At 47.5% G+C, this 19,264-nt stretch overlaps 5 protein-coding genes across 5 annotated transcripts; 1 reads left to right on the top strand and 4 right to left on the bottom strand.

Annotated features, from left to right (window-relative positions):
• Nucleotides 1–1,155: 1,155 nt before the first annotated feature.
• On the top strand, nucleotides 1,156–3,020 carry TGAM01_v206853 (hypothetical protein; the record flags this gene model as incomplete). Its single annotated transcript, XM_018804392.1, has 2 exons — nucleotides 1,156–1,233; nucleotides 1,296–3,020. The coding sequence occupies 2 exons, from the start codon at nucleotides 1,156–1,158 to the stop codon at nucleotides 3,018–3,020; spliced, it is 1,803 nt and encodes a 600-aa protein (XP_018662507.1).
• Nucleotides 3,021–6,933: 3,913 nt separating this feature from the next.
• TGAM01_v206852 (hypothetical protein) lies at nucleotides 6,934–8,180 on the bottom strand (the record flags this gene model as incomplete). Its single annotated transcript, XM_018804393.2, has 3 exons — nucleotides 6,934–7,507; nucleotides 7,587–7,928; nucleotides 7,987–8,180. The coding sequence occupies 3 exons, from the start codon at nucleotides 8,178–8,180 to the stop codon at nucleotides 6,934–6,936; spliced, it is 1,110 nt and encodes a 369-aa protein (XP_018662508.2).
• An 832-nt stretch (nucleotides 8,181–9,012) lies between these two features.
• Nucleotides 9,013–9,660, bottom strand: TGAM01_v206851 (extradiol ring-cleavage dioxygenase; the record flags this gene model as incomplete). Its single annotated transcript, XM_018804394.1, has 1 exon — nucleotides 9,013–9,660. One exon carries the CDS (start codon nucleotides 9,658–9,660, stop codon nucleotides 9,013–9,015), a length of 648 nt encoding a protein of 215 aa, XP_018662509.1.
• Nucleotides 9,661–13,391: 3,731 nt separating this feature from the next.
• Nucleotides 13,392–14,619, bottom strand: TGAM01_v206850 (hypothetical protein; the record flags this gene model as incomplete). Its single annotated transcript, XM_018804395.1, has 3 exons — nucleotides 13,392–13,534; nucleotides 13,584–14,016; nucleotides 14,083–14,619. The coding sequence occupies 3 exons, from the start codon at nucleotides 14,617–14,619 to the stop codon at nucleotides 13,392–13,394; spliced, it is 1,113 nt and encodes a 370-aa protein (XP_018662510.1).
• A 3,548-nt stretch (nucleotides 14,620–18,167) lies between these two features.
• Nucleotides 18,168–18,947, bottom strand: TGAM01_v206849 (hypothetical protein; the record flags this gene model as incomplete). Its single annotated transcript, XM_018804397.1, has 1 exon — nucleotides 18,168–18,947. The coding sequence occupies one exon, from the start codon at nucleotides 18,945–18,947 to the stop codon at nucleotides 18,168–18,170; it is 780 nt and encodes a 259-aa protein (XP_018662512.1).
• Between the last annotated feature and the right edge of the window lie 317 nt (nucleotides 18,948–19,264).

Below are 19,264 nucleotides of genomic sequence, written 5' to 3'. Positions count from 1 at the left end.
GTTGTAGTTTGCTCTAGCTATTCTTTAAACTGGTTCTCCTAGGGCTATAAAAGCGTATCATTGATGTATAACCACCCATCAAATCCTTGGATTGTTGGCTAGCCACTGTGACAACGTTGAAGAGACTGACCTGTAGCACTATGCCCCCAAGGCTTTCACGCATAATTTGTCGACGAGGACGTTTCGATTCAAAATCAAATCCCTAGGTGTTTTACAATAGGCATAGACTAGGCCGTTGTCTGATTCATTTCTCATATCATAAGCAAAAGGAGACTGTACTGTACGGTAGACAAGGGTACATGTAGCTATGCACGTGAGTAAAGAATCTGTCAGCAACATCCTATCAGGTTTACTCCCTATCAGCTTTGCAGGAGAAAGCGGAATGGAAGGATTGTTGGAAAAAGACTGCGATGATAAATGGGGCAGGCACTTTGTCAGGACGATCTCAACCCTGATATTTGACTTTAGTCTAGCCCTAAGCAGAGGTTGCAGGGGTGATACCTACATGTTAAACTAGCAAGGGTTGAATTATATACGGCGTGTTGGAAATTAATTAGTCCATACAAAGCTTCTTTTCGGTTACTATGGGACGCAAACTGATCTAGAGTTGTGCTGATGGGCAGCTCTTTATGCGCTGGCAGTCTTGGAACGGTTTTGTTGCCCGGCAACTGCTGGATTTTTTCTGTATAGTGGAAGCTCCCTATAGTTAAGATACAAGCTGTCAGCCCACTCACAAACGAGAACATAATATATTGAAGGTAAGGACTTGGTAGATAATGACCAGCTTTTGACAAGTGTAAGAAAACGGCGTGTTGAGACTGACTGAAGTGGATACTACGAACAAGCAGCGGATCGACTCGAGTTGGTTTGGAAATTGTAGATACCTTGTGTATATCCCATCATAAGGAATAGATCCAATCATACGGCCTTGCTTGTACTAAGTGGTACCGCTCTGTGAAGGGTATACGAATTAACCCTGAGGGGTGCCCGGATAGTTTTTGAACAAGAGCTGGGTTAGGGAAAGGCGTGGAAGGCCGATACAGGAGCGTTCGCCCCTAATAAACGAAGATATAATGCTTGAGATCCCACCTTTTCGCATCCGAGCTCTTTCGTCCTCAGTTCTATCATCAAACAGACATAATTTTGTTGTGAACAATGATTGCCTGGAAATTGCTCGTTCCGGTAACCCTTGCCAGCCTTTCGAGCGTCGTGCAAGCGGGTAGATGTAAATGCGTAAGTGAACTATGACTTCCTAGGAGACACATACTGAAATCGGCTCGCTAACAAATGTACAGATCCCAAGCGACAAAACCTGTTGGCCAACTGAATCAGCGCTGACCTCATTTAATGCCTCGCTTCCCGGGAAGCTTATTCAGAACTTTCCTGTAGCCGCTCCGTGCTACCCAGGGCCTCTGAACGACTCAGTTCAGTGTGCCGATATCCAGGCCAATTGGAATAGCTCGCTCTTTCATGCTCAATTTCCGACTGGCTATGACTATCCTTACACCTTCAGCTGTGATATCCCTGGTGGTAATACCTCTAGCTGCTCGCTGGGAGACTCCCCCTACTACGCGGTCAATGTGACGAACGAAAATGACATTTCTCTTGCACTCAATTTCGCAGCACAACATAATATGCGCGTTTCTATCAAGCAGACTGGCCACGACTTTCTGGGTCGCTCAACAGGTTATGCCAGTCTAGAGATCTGGACACATAATCTCCGCCAAGGCCTCACTTTCCACAACTCATATCTTTCAACCAGCCAGTGTTCCCCGCAGGAACCTGAGAGTATAGAATCTACCGGAGCGGCTCTTTGGGCTGGCAGCGCGATTACAATTGGTGGAGCATACACTTGGACACAAGTGTATCAATTTGCTTACGAACAAAATGTGATCGTCGTGGGCGGCACATGTACAGGTGTAGGCGCCATTGGTGGCTACTTGCAAGGCGGAGGCCACTCGGCTTCTATGCGCGAATTCGGCATTGCTGCGGACCAAGTTCTTGAGTATACAGTTGTTCTGGCAAATGGAGAAGTCGTCACAGCGAATGCGTGCCACAATACTGATTTGTTCCAGGCGCTCCGAGGCGGAGGTGGTGGCACCTATGGTGTTGTCATTAACGCGACCATTAAGGCATACCCGGAGATGCCTGTGACTGCAGCTATTCTGACCATCGTTCCCCAAGATGGGAATGATGATCTTGCCACTTTCTTGGATGCCGTTGCAACCTGGTATGAAACTACACCTATGATCCTAGAGGCAAATCTTGGTGGCTATGCTGGCTGGGCGGCCTGGGATGGTGACACATTGTTGGCTCCGAAAGTCAGAAGGCTAGAGTCTGCCTTTGGCGGCTTCAATCGGAGCATCGATAATGTACAGGAGAGCATGGCACCAGTGGTGGCAAGGCTATCATCATTTAATTCCAAGGGTATGAATGTGACGGCGGAGTACATTGCGTTTCCCGATTACTTCACCTATTTCCACAACGTTCACGCGAACAGCATGGACGTTGGACAAAGCATCATCATGAGCTCTCGATTTTTGCGCAGTGCGCAGCTCACTAACAGCACTGCCGTGCGCCAAATGGTCAATGTCACTGCAGGCCTCCCTAGCCAGAATTCGTTTACGGTAGTAGGTGTTAACGGTGGCGGTGCTGTGGCTTTGGACGTTCCTAATACTGCTATCAATCCGGCGTGGCGCGAGTCGTTGGTCAACAATCTTGTGGCTCGTAATTGGCCGGACACAACTCCTTACTCGGAAGTCAAAGCAGCACAGGACGACATAACCTACGTTAAAGGCGCCGCACTGGAATTGCTGGCACCAGACACTGGAACCTATATCAATGAAGCAAATTACAAGGATCCGAATTATCTTGCGAATTTCTACGGCACTACAAGACCGACACTTGAAGCGATCAAGCAGAAATACGACCCCAATGATCTATTTTATTGCATAACATGCATAAGGTCAAACTATTGGTATCAAGAGGCCGATGGCCGCCTTTGCTATAAAGACAGTTAGAAGATTATAGTTCTTCCTATATCATTCGAGTTCTATGCATCTGCTCTGAGAATGCATGGTTATTTTATCTATACAGGCTCAGGTACTACTTACAAATAGCCATCCTAAGCTTAAGACGCTGAGAACTGCTTATTTTTCATCCAACATGTAAATAAAATAATGTTATAAATGAAGGGTTAATATAGATAATACTAGACTTTGATAGGAGTACCTATACATAAGGAAGAAAACTTATGCGGGGGTCTTCGTTGGCCTTTCTGATGAGTCAATTCGTCGAGTGTCTGATCAAGTGTTCCCGAGCCAGCTGTTGCGCGCTTCATGACGTTCCGCGACTTGAGATTCGATCTTGCTGTCGCTCGGCGCCGTGCCGCCATAAATTATTGTCCCGGCCTTAAAATGCAATTCTTGTGGAGCAGGTTCGCCACGCGCGCCTTGTTGTGCTTATGCAACTCGGCAAGGCCTTCGCCACGATGGTGTTGGCGGATCTCAGCTCTGCGGCCAGGGCTTTCTTGACCAGCGGTGTGGCATGGTGGGTTGGAATCAATTGGAGTACGAGAATCGGGTAACCTGTTAGCATCGCGTTGATATACCCTCGCCAACGCCTCTTATTGCCTACTCTTAACTTTTCCTGGAGATCCCAACTGTACAGTCGATTCATGCCAGGCATTCAAGGGACTTCAAGCAGGGGCAAAATTATACCATCTGTTGCTGATTGAGGCAAGGGTTTTCACGGTCAGCGACACACAAGGTACTCCTAGAGCAGGCAAAAAAACCCAAGTGTCTCATGGGAACAATTTACACAAATTTAGTGTTTGCCTTAGGCCGTATAGCAATTAGCCCCCAACTAACCCGCATTGCCAACATATTCCATGATAAATTCATGGGCAGTAATGCCATCTAAGCCGTTATTCTCGGAACGGAACCAGGAGAAAGTAATTGACCTGGATGCACTATAGCTCGGTTGGTTCTGGGCTGCGCCATAGAGCTCTAATCGTAACACATACATTAAGGTTTAAGCAGGCGGGCGCGGCACGCCGCGTGTTAGGAGAGGACATGTATCCGAGCCGTTTTCATCTTCAACCGTGATCATTGAATCATCATCAAGATTCAGCGCTTATTATTAAGAATAGTGTTATTGTTGTTGGATCCAGAAGTACAAGGACGGGCTAAAGCTGGCTTCGAACCATTTCGCTCAAGGTGAAAGACGTAACAGGCGGCCAGTGGGAATTCATCGAACGTGTTCTGGATATTGGAGTATTTGGCAACCCAGTTGTTGAATTGCAGGTTCGTGGTTTATTGATATTTCATACTACATGTTAGATAGATATTTCGTGTTCAGTGTTGCTGAGTATTTAATTAGAGGACAAGACGGACCGTCAATTACTAGGCCGTCCTTGCACCTATTCTTTGCAGAAATCTGGGAGTTGCAGCGTCCAAGGGGCATGGCGGGCATCACATCTCGGTTCAAAGTTCTTTCGTCAGAATTTTATGTTGCAGCGCAGTCAGGTTGCTCACCGTCCATTCGGTATTGAACATTGACTCAACATAAGGCACGGGACGTGCAACAGCCTTTGCTCGCATAATATCCCCACGTAAGCCCATGAGCCATGGATGCACGGCTGAGACTATTATTTAGACAAGTTCCTCAAAGTCCTAGGGCTAAAACCTACCACTGACATAGTCATGCAGAGTGACAAAGTTAGCTCTTGCCTGCGGATGGTGTAACTTTGATCTTCAGCCCTCTTTTCCTGAGCGGTCTATCGTTTTCGCAACAGCGTATGAGAAACTCAGTACTCGAGTCCTCCTCCCAGCTGCCATTCTCAACAGGCTCATTTGCGTAGGGTCGGTCTTCATCGCTGAGATCTCCATAGGTGATATACTCGAGCATTAAACTCAGATGCAGTATGGTCCCTTTGCCATGCTACTCAATCAGACTTCCATTGGTCAAGGTTGCGCAAAGCCTCAAAAGAAGAGACCTTTGGGTCCGTCAGAGGTAGCGATGAGATCTCATGCCAGGCGCCACTACCGCTGCTGCTGGTGTCTAGCCTCAAGAAGGGGTCAAGCTCTCCCACGCTACGAGAGGTCCTCATGACGGGTATTGCGGAAGGAAAGACGCCTTCTGGAGGCTAATAGAGACGCTTGGCGGCGGAGAGAAGTGGACACGCTGCTCACTGCTCCGAAGCTCCTTAAATGAAGGATATGGGGGCTCATCCGGTTGGCTGGACGCAGCTGCCATAATAATATGATCCACAAGCTTGTTAGTCTTTGTGCGGCAGCGGTGGTTTAAGAAACGCATATACGGGCCAATATGGCGGATATGTACGCATTTATGTTATAGATCATAATTTACTATCGTCGAGGCATTTAGGCCATAGAAATACCCAATTGAGGGATATGTCGCCTATAACAATAGACGCTGAAGTAGAAGACAGTAAAGACAGCTGGAATACTAATACGGCGCAAGTTTCTGTAGGGCTGGGAATTCATGAAGGTGCCATATTAAGCACAAACACGTGTTTCCACTTGATGCAAGTTTAAGGAGGCGTGATATAATAAGAACATATATTCATCTACACTCAACTGACTTTTAGCTGTGTTGTAGCCTCTGGGCCTCAGAGACCGGCCGCACACTGTGCACTCTTCCACAAATAGCCAGCACTGCCCCTTGCAGGCAAGCATCCTCCTGCGCCGTTCCCATACGTGGCCCAGACTTGATTGGCACCATCACAGTTGTAACCGGAAAAGAATGTACAGCCACCAGAGTCTGCACGTCCACCGCTCGTCCACATACCAGCTATATTAATAGACTGGGAATTACCGGGCATGTTGAGCTGGAAACAGTCGCCAGGGCCACCTCCCTCGTACTGCAGGCCGATAGTTGGTGCTTTGTTCCACCATCAGGCGGCTTCTCCATTGTAATTAGAGCACTTGGTATCCGTATAAAAGTTGATTTGCCCTCCTTTGCCGGATGAGTAGGTTGCAAGAATGGGATGGGCCATGTTAGCAACCATGCTAATAAAGGCGATATATCCGAAGTTGCCCATTTCGAGGTGATCCAAGAGGTAAGAATAGACTTGGGTATATATCCAGAAATATGAGTAATTATGGGTTTCGAAACTGGATGTAATTCGAGAAGCATTGTTATTTCGCGAGGGTGTACACGCAGCCTTTATAGATGAACAATTCTGTGGAACAATAGACTAAGAATAACAATTTTCTATTCTGATGACAGCTGCAAATACAAGCGCGTAGATGAGCTCGTATTCTGAAGCAGATATCTCAAAGCAGTACAAAGCTTGTTAGGCAGAACGATAAGGCAGGATGCAGCACAGAAGCAGCTTGGCAGTGAAGACATCGCTTACACTTGGTAGTAAGCTTACATGTAGGCAGACAGTTCGGTCATAAGAGTGGGTTGCACCTACGGTATTCTCTCCCAAATTGAACAGTGTAAATCTCAAAATTAAGCCTTGTTTTAAGTTTACAAGGTGGATAGCGTAGCATAGTGTTATAACCAAGGGCAATCCACTCTTGAGCTTCGCGAAGAAAGACAGCGTAATGTTCGGCCATAAGAATGGAGATGCGTTGTCATACTATTTTGCCTGGACTTATCCTTGCCTAGGTCTAGTCGTATAGAGTCTCTATCTCGCGAAATGGCATACAATTGTGGATAATGAGGCTTGGCTGAACATTTTTGTGCATATTCTTTCGTTTTTTTGCTAAATGGCGTATAAGTTGCCCCATAGAACTTTATACAGCAGTTTTGCTTAGAATTTATTCATGTATCTATTGAAAGCCACTAGGGCTACCCTACGAGCGCCTAGATGGTGGAGACGGTTGAAGTAGGCAGTCAACAGTAACACCCAAAGCTGTATTGAGCTGTATTTAGATATCAGACTATCCCAAGTACAGTAAGTCAGAGAGCGACTGTATTAAGGTAAGATCCATATGTGATATCCCTATCTCCGCTGAACCCAATAGCAGACACTAATCTCCTTATAGACCGCTTGTTATCCTCTGATATACCCACACCTGAAGCGGCGAAGTTCTGCTCAAGATACTTGATCTTCTTCGTTCCAGGGACAACAAATATGTCGTCTCCTTGGGCTAGGAGCCATGCCAGAACCAGTTGTCCAGGTTCACAGCCCTTTGCTTTAGCGGCATCTGCAAACTTATCAACCAGCTCGAGGTTCTTTCGGAAATTGTCACCTTGGAAGCGCTTCATGCCGACCCGAGCGTCGCCGGGTCCAAAGTCAGCGCTTGACCGGTATCTGCCTGTCATGATGCCATTACCGAGCGGTGAATACGCAAAAATCGAGATTCCAAGCTCTCGGCATGTGGCGAGGAGGTTCGTACCCTGGGCTTCCTCGATGTCTAGCGTCCAAGGACTATATTCTGCTTGCACCACCGAAATGGGATGCACATTGTGGGCGCGTTTGACGGTGCTTGAAGATACCTCTGAGAGACCCAAGTATTTGACCTTACCCTGACTGTATGTGGAAGTGAAATTATGAGCTCATTGTCCCGAAGAATTATATGTGGATTGGGTGTGGAAAATACTTTACGTACCTCACGAGCTCTTGCATTGCCATGATGGTTTTCTCGATCGGAACCTTAGGGTTGGGGCGATGCAAGTAGTACAAGTCAATGTAGTCAACGTTGAGCCGATTCAGGCTACGTTTAAAGCATTTGACGCAATTGTCCGGTGAGGAATCGACGCTAATGCTATAATCGTTTCCAACGCTGAGGCCAAACTTTGTAGCAAGAAATATGTCTTTGCGACGCTCGGGGTGCAGCGCAAACCATTTTCCGATTATATCCTCACTATCACCGTAGACGTCCGCCGTGTCCCAGTTTGTACAGCCCAGTGCCCACGCGCGGTCAAGAAGCTCGAGTCGTTCTGTGTCCGACCTGCGTTTGTCAGCCCATAGTGTTTCAACGACCCGGAGTGTGCTTTGGGTAGCCATACGCTGCTGGTCCATATGCTATGCTCATCCCCATTGTACCGAACCCTATGGCGGGTATCAGAGGACCGTCTCTTCCCAGGCGACGAAGCAAAGGGACAGTTGGGGAAGCCATGATAAGTGATGTAATATAAGGATCAATACGGTGTACAAGTTTTGATGATGGGGACCAACTTTGTCGGGTGCAGTGAGATTCCATATGTATTTAAAGACTTGATAGTGGAGTGATTTTAACCACCTCTTCTTGGCTTCCGGACCTGTTGGACCCGGGAGAGAGATCCGGATATTAGAATGCTGTCACGAGTCTGGGAACACGGATTATGTATTCCTGACCAATGAGTGTCTACTCCTTGCCAACAAGTTCTATTATTAATATCTTATAGCCTATATCTCCGTAAAATCTGTACATTTATAAAAGCGGTATTGGAAATCACCACAGGTGGATCCGTATAACACCCAATAGCTCAAATACTTTTCTATATACACAGGCTGTAACAGTTCAGTTTACCTTAGTGTGATGCGAAGTTGCTAGCGCAGTAATAACTTGATGGAAGTACGGACAGGACGGGGCTTTCCCCGCTATATTATTGCAGGGTTCGCTGACTGATTAAAGTCCCTCCTAATACATCTCTTGCGAGGATGCTAGTGTTGGCTAAATATTACATATGTTATTCATGAGCTACAGTATACGAAGTAAAGAGTAAAGATGCCAATTACTTCGCAAGTCACTGTAACTTTTAAATCATGCTAAATATGCTACTTGATTAAGTGGCGATTTGCAGCTATAACTATTAAGGAGGTCTTCGGAGTCTGGATGAAGAAGTAAGCGACATATCATTGGGGATCCAGGGCCGAGACACCTACGAGGGCGCTCGCTAAGCATCTCGGACAAATCTCCCAGCTGACTTGGCATGGTCTTAATAATATCGATCACTATCTCATGAAGATTTTTTTAAACTAGACCCCTTGCGCCAGACATGCTTTCTTAGCATGCGATAGCCTCTCGAACGCAGAACATTATTCACAGCTTCCTACCACATATATTGACTCATAGTCGCACCCTTGTACGTATACATGTCAAATTTAACCCCTTTACGCCCACCACCGCTTCCAGCGGCAAGCATGAATGGCATAAGATGCTCTGACGAACCCTCCACATGGGCCAAATAGCTGCTAGCAAGAGATCGCCAACCTAGCAAAACCTTGGTCCTTGCCTGTGGATCTTGAATGGAGGCGGCCGATTCCAGGAAGTCTTCGAATGCAGTAAATCCGGCAGGGACAAATTTATTTTCGAAATAGGCTTGCGCAATCGCGTGAAAGTCATGGTACGAACCTCCGCTTCCAATGACTGCATATCCCTGATCTCGAAAAGACTCTACAGATTGTCCCAATTGAATGTTTAATTCTGTGGACTCAATATCTGTCTCCCCACGTAGAATAGACATTTGCACAATAGGAATATCAGCTTGAGGCCTTAGTAGGATCATTGGGACGTAAACGGCGTGGTCAAAGCCTCGCCTCTCCAAGACTGGTTTGAAGCCGCTGTGTCGTAGGTGAGCTGCAATCTGTACTGCCAGCTGCGAGTCTCCTTTTGCAGGATATTGGAACTCGAAGGCTTCTTTTGGGAGCACGGCTCTTTGGTCCTCATAATCATAATAGAGACCAGGCTCATCGCCCATAGTTATATGTGGCTGCTTGGTTTCCCAATGGGCGGAAAAATATAAAATGCCTTTAATACCGTCAAGTTTACTGCCGTGCTTTCGTCATCTAAAGAGTCTTTCATTGCCCAACCTCTTTCGGCACAATTGAAGAGACAAAAACAAACGGCGGAGTCATCAACTAATACGTGGTTTTCTTGCTGTTTCGCCTGTTGTCTATCTATTGCTCAACTCCGCTACCCTGACAATCTTACGGGAGAGTAAGGTAGATGGTACGACCAGATGGTCAATCCAGGCCACCCAAGCACAGGCTGCAAGAGCTGCAGACTAAGGCGCATACTTTGTGATTCAACGCGTCCATCATGCCAACGCTGCGTCAAATCTCATAGGATTTGCTTAGGTTATGATGATCTCCAACAGAAACCGTCCGGGCAACCCGACGCAGCACGGCGTAGTCATTACCGTAGCGACTTGTCGACCTCCTCCCCATGTTCGCGGTCATTAGATATTATACAGTCATCCTCGACATTTACGATGACTGAAAGCGATGATCGGCGCTCATGGCAGTTGGCTGACTTGATATGCTTGGTTGACTACATGATCGCAGGCAACCTCGAAGATGAGCGGCTCAACCTTAGTTCGAGAAACGTACTCTTCCTGTCGAAGATTACCACAGGTCGGCAGGCCTCAAACGAAGCTACCGAGCTCTTTTTATCGGTCCTAGAGTTAACTGGGACAAATTTCTGGCTTCTTCATCAGTCATCTCAAACTCCAGCCGTGTCTCGCAATACGTCTCTAAAATATTATTGGCTAACACGGAGATTGAGAGATGCCATAACATCGTGCAGAGCGTCACCTGCTCTGGTTGCTTCGGTGTTTCTTTTGGCAGTCAATGACGTGAGTTTTTTCGCTTTTGTGTAAAAGAGAGAGCCTGCTCTCTAACCTTACGTTTTCTAGATGGTGACCAACGCCAGTCCGGCCGATACGACTTGGCAGACCCATGTCAATGGATTGCTGTCACTGCTAGCGCATATTCGTCCTACGAGTGGGCGGTATTGCTTCTGCAAGGCTGTACAGAACGTCAAAGGCGATAACAATATCCAGGATGTTGTGGCGCTACTGAATGATTCCTTTGAGAAAATTAGTCTACTGCTGGATATATCTATGCTACGCCTCTATGACCTATGCTTAGACGCCGAACGATTTCTATTCAATCGTCAAGGTGCTCCACGACAGCTTGATGTGAAGAAATTGCAGTTGGCCATCAAGCGTCTGCAAAGAGACCTCCGCCTAGTACGCCCAATGCTAAGCAACTATGCAGGAGACAAACCGCTTGAGGGCTTTCTGGCATTTCGTTGGGATCAATACCGAACGCTTAATATAATAGTGGCTCGGGTACTCATAAGGAGTAAAGAGCTTTTTCACCCGAGCAGCGGATACCGAGATTCTAAGGAGATTTCGATTTTATTGAAAGCTATACAGCAAGAAGTAGACGAGATCTGCTCCAACGTTCAATCCGACACAAGGTACATTGGAGATGCAGGCGCACCTTCGGCGCCAAAATCGGAATTAATGCAAGCTCTGAGTATAGTTTGGCCACTACAATGCGCGCTCAGTGCTCCTGGGATAAATGAGCAGCAACGTCTCTGGATTTCAGAGAAACTATGCGATATTGGAAAGCGAGCCTTTATACCAAAAGCCATTTCATTAGTAAGTCTATATTTTGATGCAAGTGGCAGCATATAACATTGTGTTTCTTTTCACTTACCGGTAATAGGCTAGACCAAAAAGTGAAATAACCAGAGACTCAGACACGATAGCTGGGTTATTGTTGACGGTAATTAGTTTCTCTCCCCTGCCTTCATAGGAGTCACTTTGTTGCCGTACTGTTACGAGTGGAAAATAATAGTCCTTGAGAATATCCCATTCCATGGGATACACTTTGAGTGCCAGTGGTCAATTAGGGGGTCTGTTGACTTTATACTTAATAGCTAATCTAGATATGTGCTGTATTACAGCTTACTTGTCCTAAACCTCTTATTTATTAGCGTTGATTACTTTATTAAAATAAACTATACACTGGATAACAGCTGCACTGGATTGTAGCCACTAGTTTAGCAAAATGCTACTAGAGCCTAGAAACTCCCACTTTCAATAATTGGGTTCACGCTCAATGCGTAACCTAATGTCACCCACCTGTACGCAACTTGTTTATATCCTAGGATACCCATGTAAAACGACTGTGCAGAAGTTCTACTTTATTTAATGCAGCCCATATAGCATAATGTCCCGGAAGTAAGCTTCCTGTTATAAACTAATTACATAAGATCCCCAGAGATATATACCTTTAGTAATACCCTGGAGGCAGGCCGAGCCCTTGCCTGATCAGCTGGTGTTTAGAATAATAGAATGGGATGGTGTAGTGATGCCACATCCACCAGTACGGCGAACAGTAAACTTTGTTAGCAAAGCTCTGCAAGACGCCGGCCACCGCGATATGTTCTGACACTTGCTTCATGAGAGTGTCTTCGAAAGACTCATACTGATTGTATGTTAAGTCATTCCTTTCAAGCCACCGTTCGACTGTTGGGATACTTCTCAGTTAACAGTAACTACTCGTACAAAGATGCATACGAGGCCGATGTGCCATGGCTAATCATTCAACACAGTTCACAGCCTACTACTAAGCCGGAGCAAAGGCAATAATAGGCTCGTTGAAAGCCGATGGAGGGGACAATATCCTTAAGGTGTATGATACTAGAGAGCTTAGTGTTCCCGAGATCTTTCAGGCATGTGATTTGAATCATAACTTTCAAACTAGTAGCACTAATACCATTCATTCTGTTGCACGGATTAACAGTTATAAATGAAGATCCGGATTCTTAAGGAGCAGTTTTTAGATGTATGGGACGACTCCGCCCAGCTTACTGGCACTGGATGCCCCATTGACGCCTTGATATGTCCAGTCTATTGGGGATACATAACACTTTTCAATTTCGTGGACTACCCGTCGACAGTCTTGCCGGTTGAAGGATTCAAGGTCAATAGCGCACATAACGCCATAAACAAAGAGTATTAACCCGTAACTACGAACTATTCTGACAAACCAAATCATGAACTTTGTAAGTGTGCCCATCCAGACAATGGTCACCCAGATAACATAATGAGTGGCCTTGAGTTCCTTGTTCCTGTAACTTACTAACGCCCGGTAGACGACCCCCAAACCTATATTAACCAACCATCTACAATCCAAGTCGTCGGTCGTCCGTTCGAAAACGACAAACTCATTCGTATTAGCTTTATCCTAGACTCTGTATTCTCTGTATAATAAGAAGAAAGTAAGAAGTTTTCCCTTTTTCTTACCCTTTATTTCCAACTCAATAGTTTAATTATATCTTCGAATATTACATTTTATTACCTCAAAGGCCAAATAGTTTATACCAACTATATAACCACTAACCTTTACAGTAATATTAAGGAAAGCTCTCGACAGTAGTATCTTAAGTTTCTACCAACATAAGTTTCTACCAACATGTAATATTTTCTAATAAACAAGCTACCAAGAAATAAACCGGACCGGCATTTAAGGCGTTATATATAAACAAATCAACGGTAAAGCAGCACGGCAAATCCAAGTCAAATCTATTGCGCTTTACTTTCGCTCCCTGACTGGCTGAGTGGGAACCAGCTGTCCCTTCTAGTTTTGCGCACTACGGCTGGGGAATATTGTTTATACTTTACGAATTTGATGATCAGAACAAAGAACCGTTTACCGTAGGGGCAAATCTCTCTATGAATAGTGTCTTCCGCATGAAAACTACCAGGAAAGACGGAATTTTCCAATTGTCAATATAACCCGTGCCCGCCTTTTTTCCAATTTGGAGGCCCACGGAGTCTACGGAAAATTAGTAAAAGAAGCCAGTAAACAGGGTATTGTTTCTCACAGGGCCAAGCTTTGTATGCAAGCAATGGCTTGCCACTTATGCTTAAAATGATGTTCTTGACGGCATGGCTTGCCTGTCTGTTGGCTGACAGGTATTGCGATCCTTCCATGGCCGACACATCGCCGATAGCCCATACGGGCCCAGCTCCCTTGACTTGAAGATAGTCGTCGACCACGACGAATCCATCGTTGTCGAGGAATGTAGCGGAGAGGTACGAAGTGTTGGGGGTCAGGCCGAACGTAGGAATGTACATGTCCGTAATCAGCTTATCTCCGCCGGAAAGGGTGAGTTCTTGCCGCCCATCTGGCAGTTGAGAGGATGCAGCGACCTTTTCTTGTAGCTTGACATGGACGCCCAGGTTCGTGAGCTCCTTCTCTGTGAGCTTTGATACACTTGCTGGGCTACTCTCGAGTACGCCAGGCCCGCTGGAAAGCTGCGAGAAGTTAGGAGTTCATGTTGCCGAAGACGGTGTGAAGCAGGAATTAGAATTATTGCTTACTAGAATGATTTCCTTTTGTTTTCTATACTCGTACCCCAGCTCGCCGGCAACCTCACAGCCCGTCACACCGGCACCAGCTACAACAATTGTCTTGGAATTTTCCACCAGGGACTGGAGCTCGTGGAGAGCATTTCTTGTTGCTTCTGTCGAGCCCAATCCCTTGAGGGGTACCGCTCCCTTCATACTGGAGCCAGTGGCAAGGATGAGGACGTCGTAAGTAACCGTCTTGCTCCCTTCGCTGGGGCTAGTCGCCACAACCTTCTTGGCCTTGACGTCTAGGCTTTCCGCCGAAGCGATTACAAGTTCAAACTTGCCCGGTGAATATTGCATGAACCCATCGGCAATGGACTGAAAGAGCTGCTCGTCGGCAATCTGGCCAGGAAGCAGGCCGCGTGGTGCTGCCACATTCCAGTAGAAATGGGTGTTCGGGGTTACCAGAGTAACCTTTAGCTCCCCAGTCTTTGCAGGTTGCTTGAGGAGTTGATGGGCGGCGGCAACTCCAGCATATGAGCCTCCGAGGATGACAATGTTCTTCATGATTTGGGATGCAAGGGTGGGGGCTTGTGTTTGCCGAAAGGAGTCACTGTAAGGAAATGCAAGGCTATGGTCAGTAATTGCTGCAGAGAATGGGCAGCGAGGGGATGAAAGGAATCCTTTATAAAGAATCCTGCCTGCATTGTTGATATGTTATTGCAAATGGACGAGCACGATGGCTGGCCTATACTCTGAAGCAACGAAATTGGAAGAAGATGCGCAGCTGTGTCCAATCACGGGGTGTCGCGCAGACACTACAATACCCGCAGCCACCGGCCAATCAGAAAAGAACCCGCGCAGCTTAGAAATCCAGCAAGAAGATAAACAAGCCCGAGACGAGATATCCAGAGCCAATACTTTTCTTGGTAAGCCGGGAACACCATGATTAATCTCACAGAGATGCCCTTTCGGGCCATTCGGGGCACAAGAAACGACAGCAAAAACAGCGTTACCCGAGAATTTACTGTCCAATCATCGGAATACCCGCTGGGCGAACCAATCCAATCCCAAGAACGACTGCGGCTGAACAAGTCCACCGCATATATTGAGCAGCACGGCACGCTGCGCGGATTAGTCAGGCCATGGGAATATACGCAAGGTAAGAGATTTCAGAAAAGGGTTTCTATGGGGCAGCGAGCCCCGGAAAGACTGAGCTTTGTGTTCTGAGAGGATGTCGCTGCCTTGGCTAAGCAAGCAATTGTCAAGCATCGGGGGCTCAGAGAAGCAGGATATCAGGGGTGAGCTCGAGGCAGTCGCTCCACCCAAATGCTGGCAAGGTCTGTCTCCTTCTCCAAACCTCTTCGAGAATCGGCAGGATTCTCGCTCGGTGCTTAAGCATGGGTTCCAGCAACGGTGGACGCGAAAAGACGTCGCGGAAGAACGGCTGGTCCCCCTCGCTCGCGGAAGCACCAATGATGAACAGTGGCAAGACCAAGGCAGGTAGCAGGCTCCGCGAGACCTGGCTTTGAAGTATTTCCATGACTTCAGAAATGGCTGCACCTGATAGTTCCAGGTCCCGGAAGCCATGCACGACCAGATGAAGGTAGACGAGCGCCATTTGAGCAAAAGTGCGCGTGATGAGTGTCCTCGGGTCATGCATCGTGCTAGACACGCCTGCAGAGTTGCGTTCCGAAAGGTCGAGACGCGCAAATGCTCCCTCTGCAAGACAACGCTGGATCTCCACCACGATATCAGCCGCGCCCTCGTTCATCGCGGGGTACGCAAGCCGCCCCTCCCTCACGGCCAGGACGTTTTGCTCATGCTGCGCAGCAATGCGTCCAATCTGCAGCATGACGCTATTTTGGCAGCCCATGATGTCACCGAGCTGAAGCTGTGAGTCGCAAGAGAGTATACTAGAGAGATGAGGCAGTAAAACTGGAGCCTTTCCCGTTATGATGGCGGAGGTGATATCGAACCAAGTCGTCGTGCCGTTTACGAACCGAAAACACGCTACCTCTTCCGCGACCGCGGGCTCGTTCTCCGAGACGGGCCGGTCTTCACGTAGAATTTGCCTCGCTGATTCGGTCAGGCGGAGCCGCCCATCGTAATGTTGCTCGTGAGCTTGCAGACCCATACTCAGCAGCGCCCGAAGGTGTGTCTGCCATGCACCGATGTTGTCGGTGAAGAGCTTGATAAACGCTGTCAAAGGCTGAACGTGGAGATTGGCAGAGAGACAGTAGTTACCTCGAAGAACACCAGTTCGATAACCGTGACCGCGATCCCCAGACCTTTCCATTCGCCGCAGAATCTCTGGGCAGACTTGTTCATCAATGCGATGCAAAGCCCAAGATGTTTTTCTTGCTGAACCAGGGCGGCGGCCTGCAGCGGACGGGCGGTCTCAGCGGGCATCATCGTCCGGCGATGATATGTACTCAAAGCGAGTGCGACATGGTAGAGAGGGTTGGTTTGGAGCAAAAGACTGAGGAGCCAGCCTCGGCCACCCTCCAGAATTCCCGGTTTGAAAAGGGGGTATTGTAACGGGAATATATTGTCAAGGAAATGCATCAATAGGGCAGCCTCCTCCGCTGAGACGGACAGATTGGTCCTCACTGTTGGATCGTCATGCTCGGAGGAAGCGGGTGTCTACTAGGCATCAGGGTCTCTCCCTCGCGGTGGAGAGGAAATCGTACTTACCGTAGATTCATCATGCCGCATGCCAGGCCCAAGTTCCTGCAATGGCGCATCACTGGATGGAGGGGGACCATCTGCATACTCGAGTTTAGACCCCGGACCAGACGAGGAGTCTTTGCCATAGGTCTCGGACAGCTTGGGCGCTATTTTGACGACTGTATCACGCTGCTTTGGCAGCTGCGATCCAACTTTACGTCTCGAGGTGCGCTTCACGATCTCTTTCAGGTTGCTCATGACTGCTCTCTCGTTGACGCCATTGTCCATCCACTCGGGCCGCGGGCCGAAGCCATAGCACGGGATGGAGAGCGATTCGCATGTCAAACAACAAGGGCGGATCTCATCACACTTCTTGCGGCGCAGTTTGCAAGTCCAGCAGCCCTGCTTGCTTCGAAGTGGTGCGCTCATTGTGAAGCGGTTCGGCGACAGAAAGAGGCGTGCACGGAGCGCCATCGCCCAGAGTTCGTATACTCTGGCCGACCCCCGCAAGTCAACAGTAGGAGGGGCTCGAGGTTGACAGGTTGACAGTCAGCTCATGACTAAAGAGACCTAATCTAGTACAGTACAGAGGGTGGAGTTAAGGCGCTTATGCTTTATCAATAAAAAACCAACTCTACTCCCGGTCCCTAATTACACTTCCTTTAGCTAAAGTCACCTACATAGGATTAATTTACTAACAGTGCCTGCACTAAAGCAAGGTAACACTGCATGTCTGGCTTATAAACAACCTCAGCCAAATCCGAAAATCTTGGTTGCTCTATACCAAGTGGCCCTTCAGGAAATCCCTAGATAGTAGTCTGTCTTCCGCATTTGTCTGATTGCGGTTGCAGTAACCTGGAATCCCAACTCTTATCACCACAATCTCTGATCAGCTGGGAAACACACTGGTCCTCGGTGAAAGTATGAGATTACAGCTGTATAGGCATCCTGAATGCAGTATGTCATGCTTGTTACTAATAGCTTCCGGTGAATGAATGGTGTCCTGCCTTCAGACGCCCACTGTCGTAACCATTTATCCGTCTGTTGCTTCACTACAAAAGTGGCACTCTCATTGTTGTGGCAACAAGCTAGAGGGCCCGTCCGCAGTGATAAATACGCAATGTTCCCAGTCCCAGGAGACAGGAACCAAAATGTATCATAGTCCATAAGAGGAGAGAGTAGCAATTGCATACTTAGAAGCAATGCCGCTAGCAACTGGCCTATATACAAATGAATATGGGGAGATGTAAGCAATAACAACTCGTAATCAACCAAATCATTTTCGTTAATTGACAACACAATGCTTATGTTGGCGAGACCTTCATTAACTCCTTTGGGTATAACGCTAATGTGATTCGAAGTGGCGGAGGACATGTCCGCAACCGCTGGGAGGCAGGTAATACGACAAGTAGTAACACTACCTACCTAGATTCGTAGTTAGGTAACTACAGGTAAGTCGGTTCGCCGTTGCTAATTGCTTCCTGCGGATTATACTTCATATTCGAGAGTTCAAAGTAAGCATCCAACCCATAGAACCCCAAATCCAATTTTCTAAGCTCCCCAACCTGTTTGAAGCCAAATTTCTCATAGATTGGCCTAGCAGTTGCCCCAGCTTCCAAGTAAGCAGGCTCATTTGCCTCAGTGGCCTTTGCGAGGCCCCATCGTATTAGCAAGGACGCCGCTCCACGCATTCGATTGCTGGGACGTGTCGCCAGATGCATCAAGAGCCAACATGGCTTCTGTTGTGGAATCCATTGGGAACGAAAGGCGTCGCGTTCGGAGAGGATATAATTGTGCAAGGCGAGGTTGAAGTTGGGTGGTGGATAGGACGACAGAAGTGAGTCTGAAGTCTCATCGATCATGTAGGGCAAAAGAGGCGTTATGGTTTCGGGAGCCATCTCCCAAGTTGCTTCGAGATTATATTCATAGCCTTGAGGATAGTGATGCCACCGAGCAACGGCGATGATATCATCTTCATCTGTATTGCTGCCAGCCTCTTTCTTGTCAACAACCTTCAGGAAGTGCACAGTAGGGTCACATAAGAGTCGGCGCTTCTGGAGAGAGAAGGCGCAGCGCGCCCTTAACTGTGCTTCAGAGCGTGTAGTGACGGGCCATGCCACTGGATTAGGAGGTGCTACGCAATCATCCCCAGGCTCGCCGAAGTCTGCATGGTGAACAAGCTGTTCAAAGTCTGAAACACTGAGTGGTAAAACCTGGAGAGGCATGATGGCTCTAAACAGTACAATATCCAATAATGCAGTTGGGTGTTGAATAGCAAGACGCAAGGAAGGCTGTCATACTTAAGTACAGTACTAATCCAATACATACTGCAGATGTAGTTACTTGCATGAATTGCGGGACCTTGTGTCAACTGTAAGGCGCGAATCCTTCAGCGTTAAATTTTTTTCCCGCCCTAACCGAGCCGCGTAGGACAGTATTATACTACAACAAATTGCATGGAAACGCAACACTAGAACCAATCGAATGCAATGAAAAAGCTCACAATGTGTTGTTTCATCTGAGTGTATAAAGAAAAGCTCAA

The sequence above is a fragment of the Trichoderma gamsii genome, assembly GCF_001481775.2.
Source record: "Trichoderma gamsii strain T6085 chromosome Unknown Scaffold_24.2, whole genome shotgun sequence".
NCBI classification, from domain to species: Eukaryota; Fungi; Ascomycota; class Sordariomycetes; order Hypocreales; family Hypocreaceae; genus Trichoderma; species Trichoderma gamsii.
This window is presented reverse-complemented; position numbering and strand designations above follow the sequence as displayed.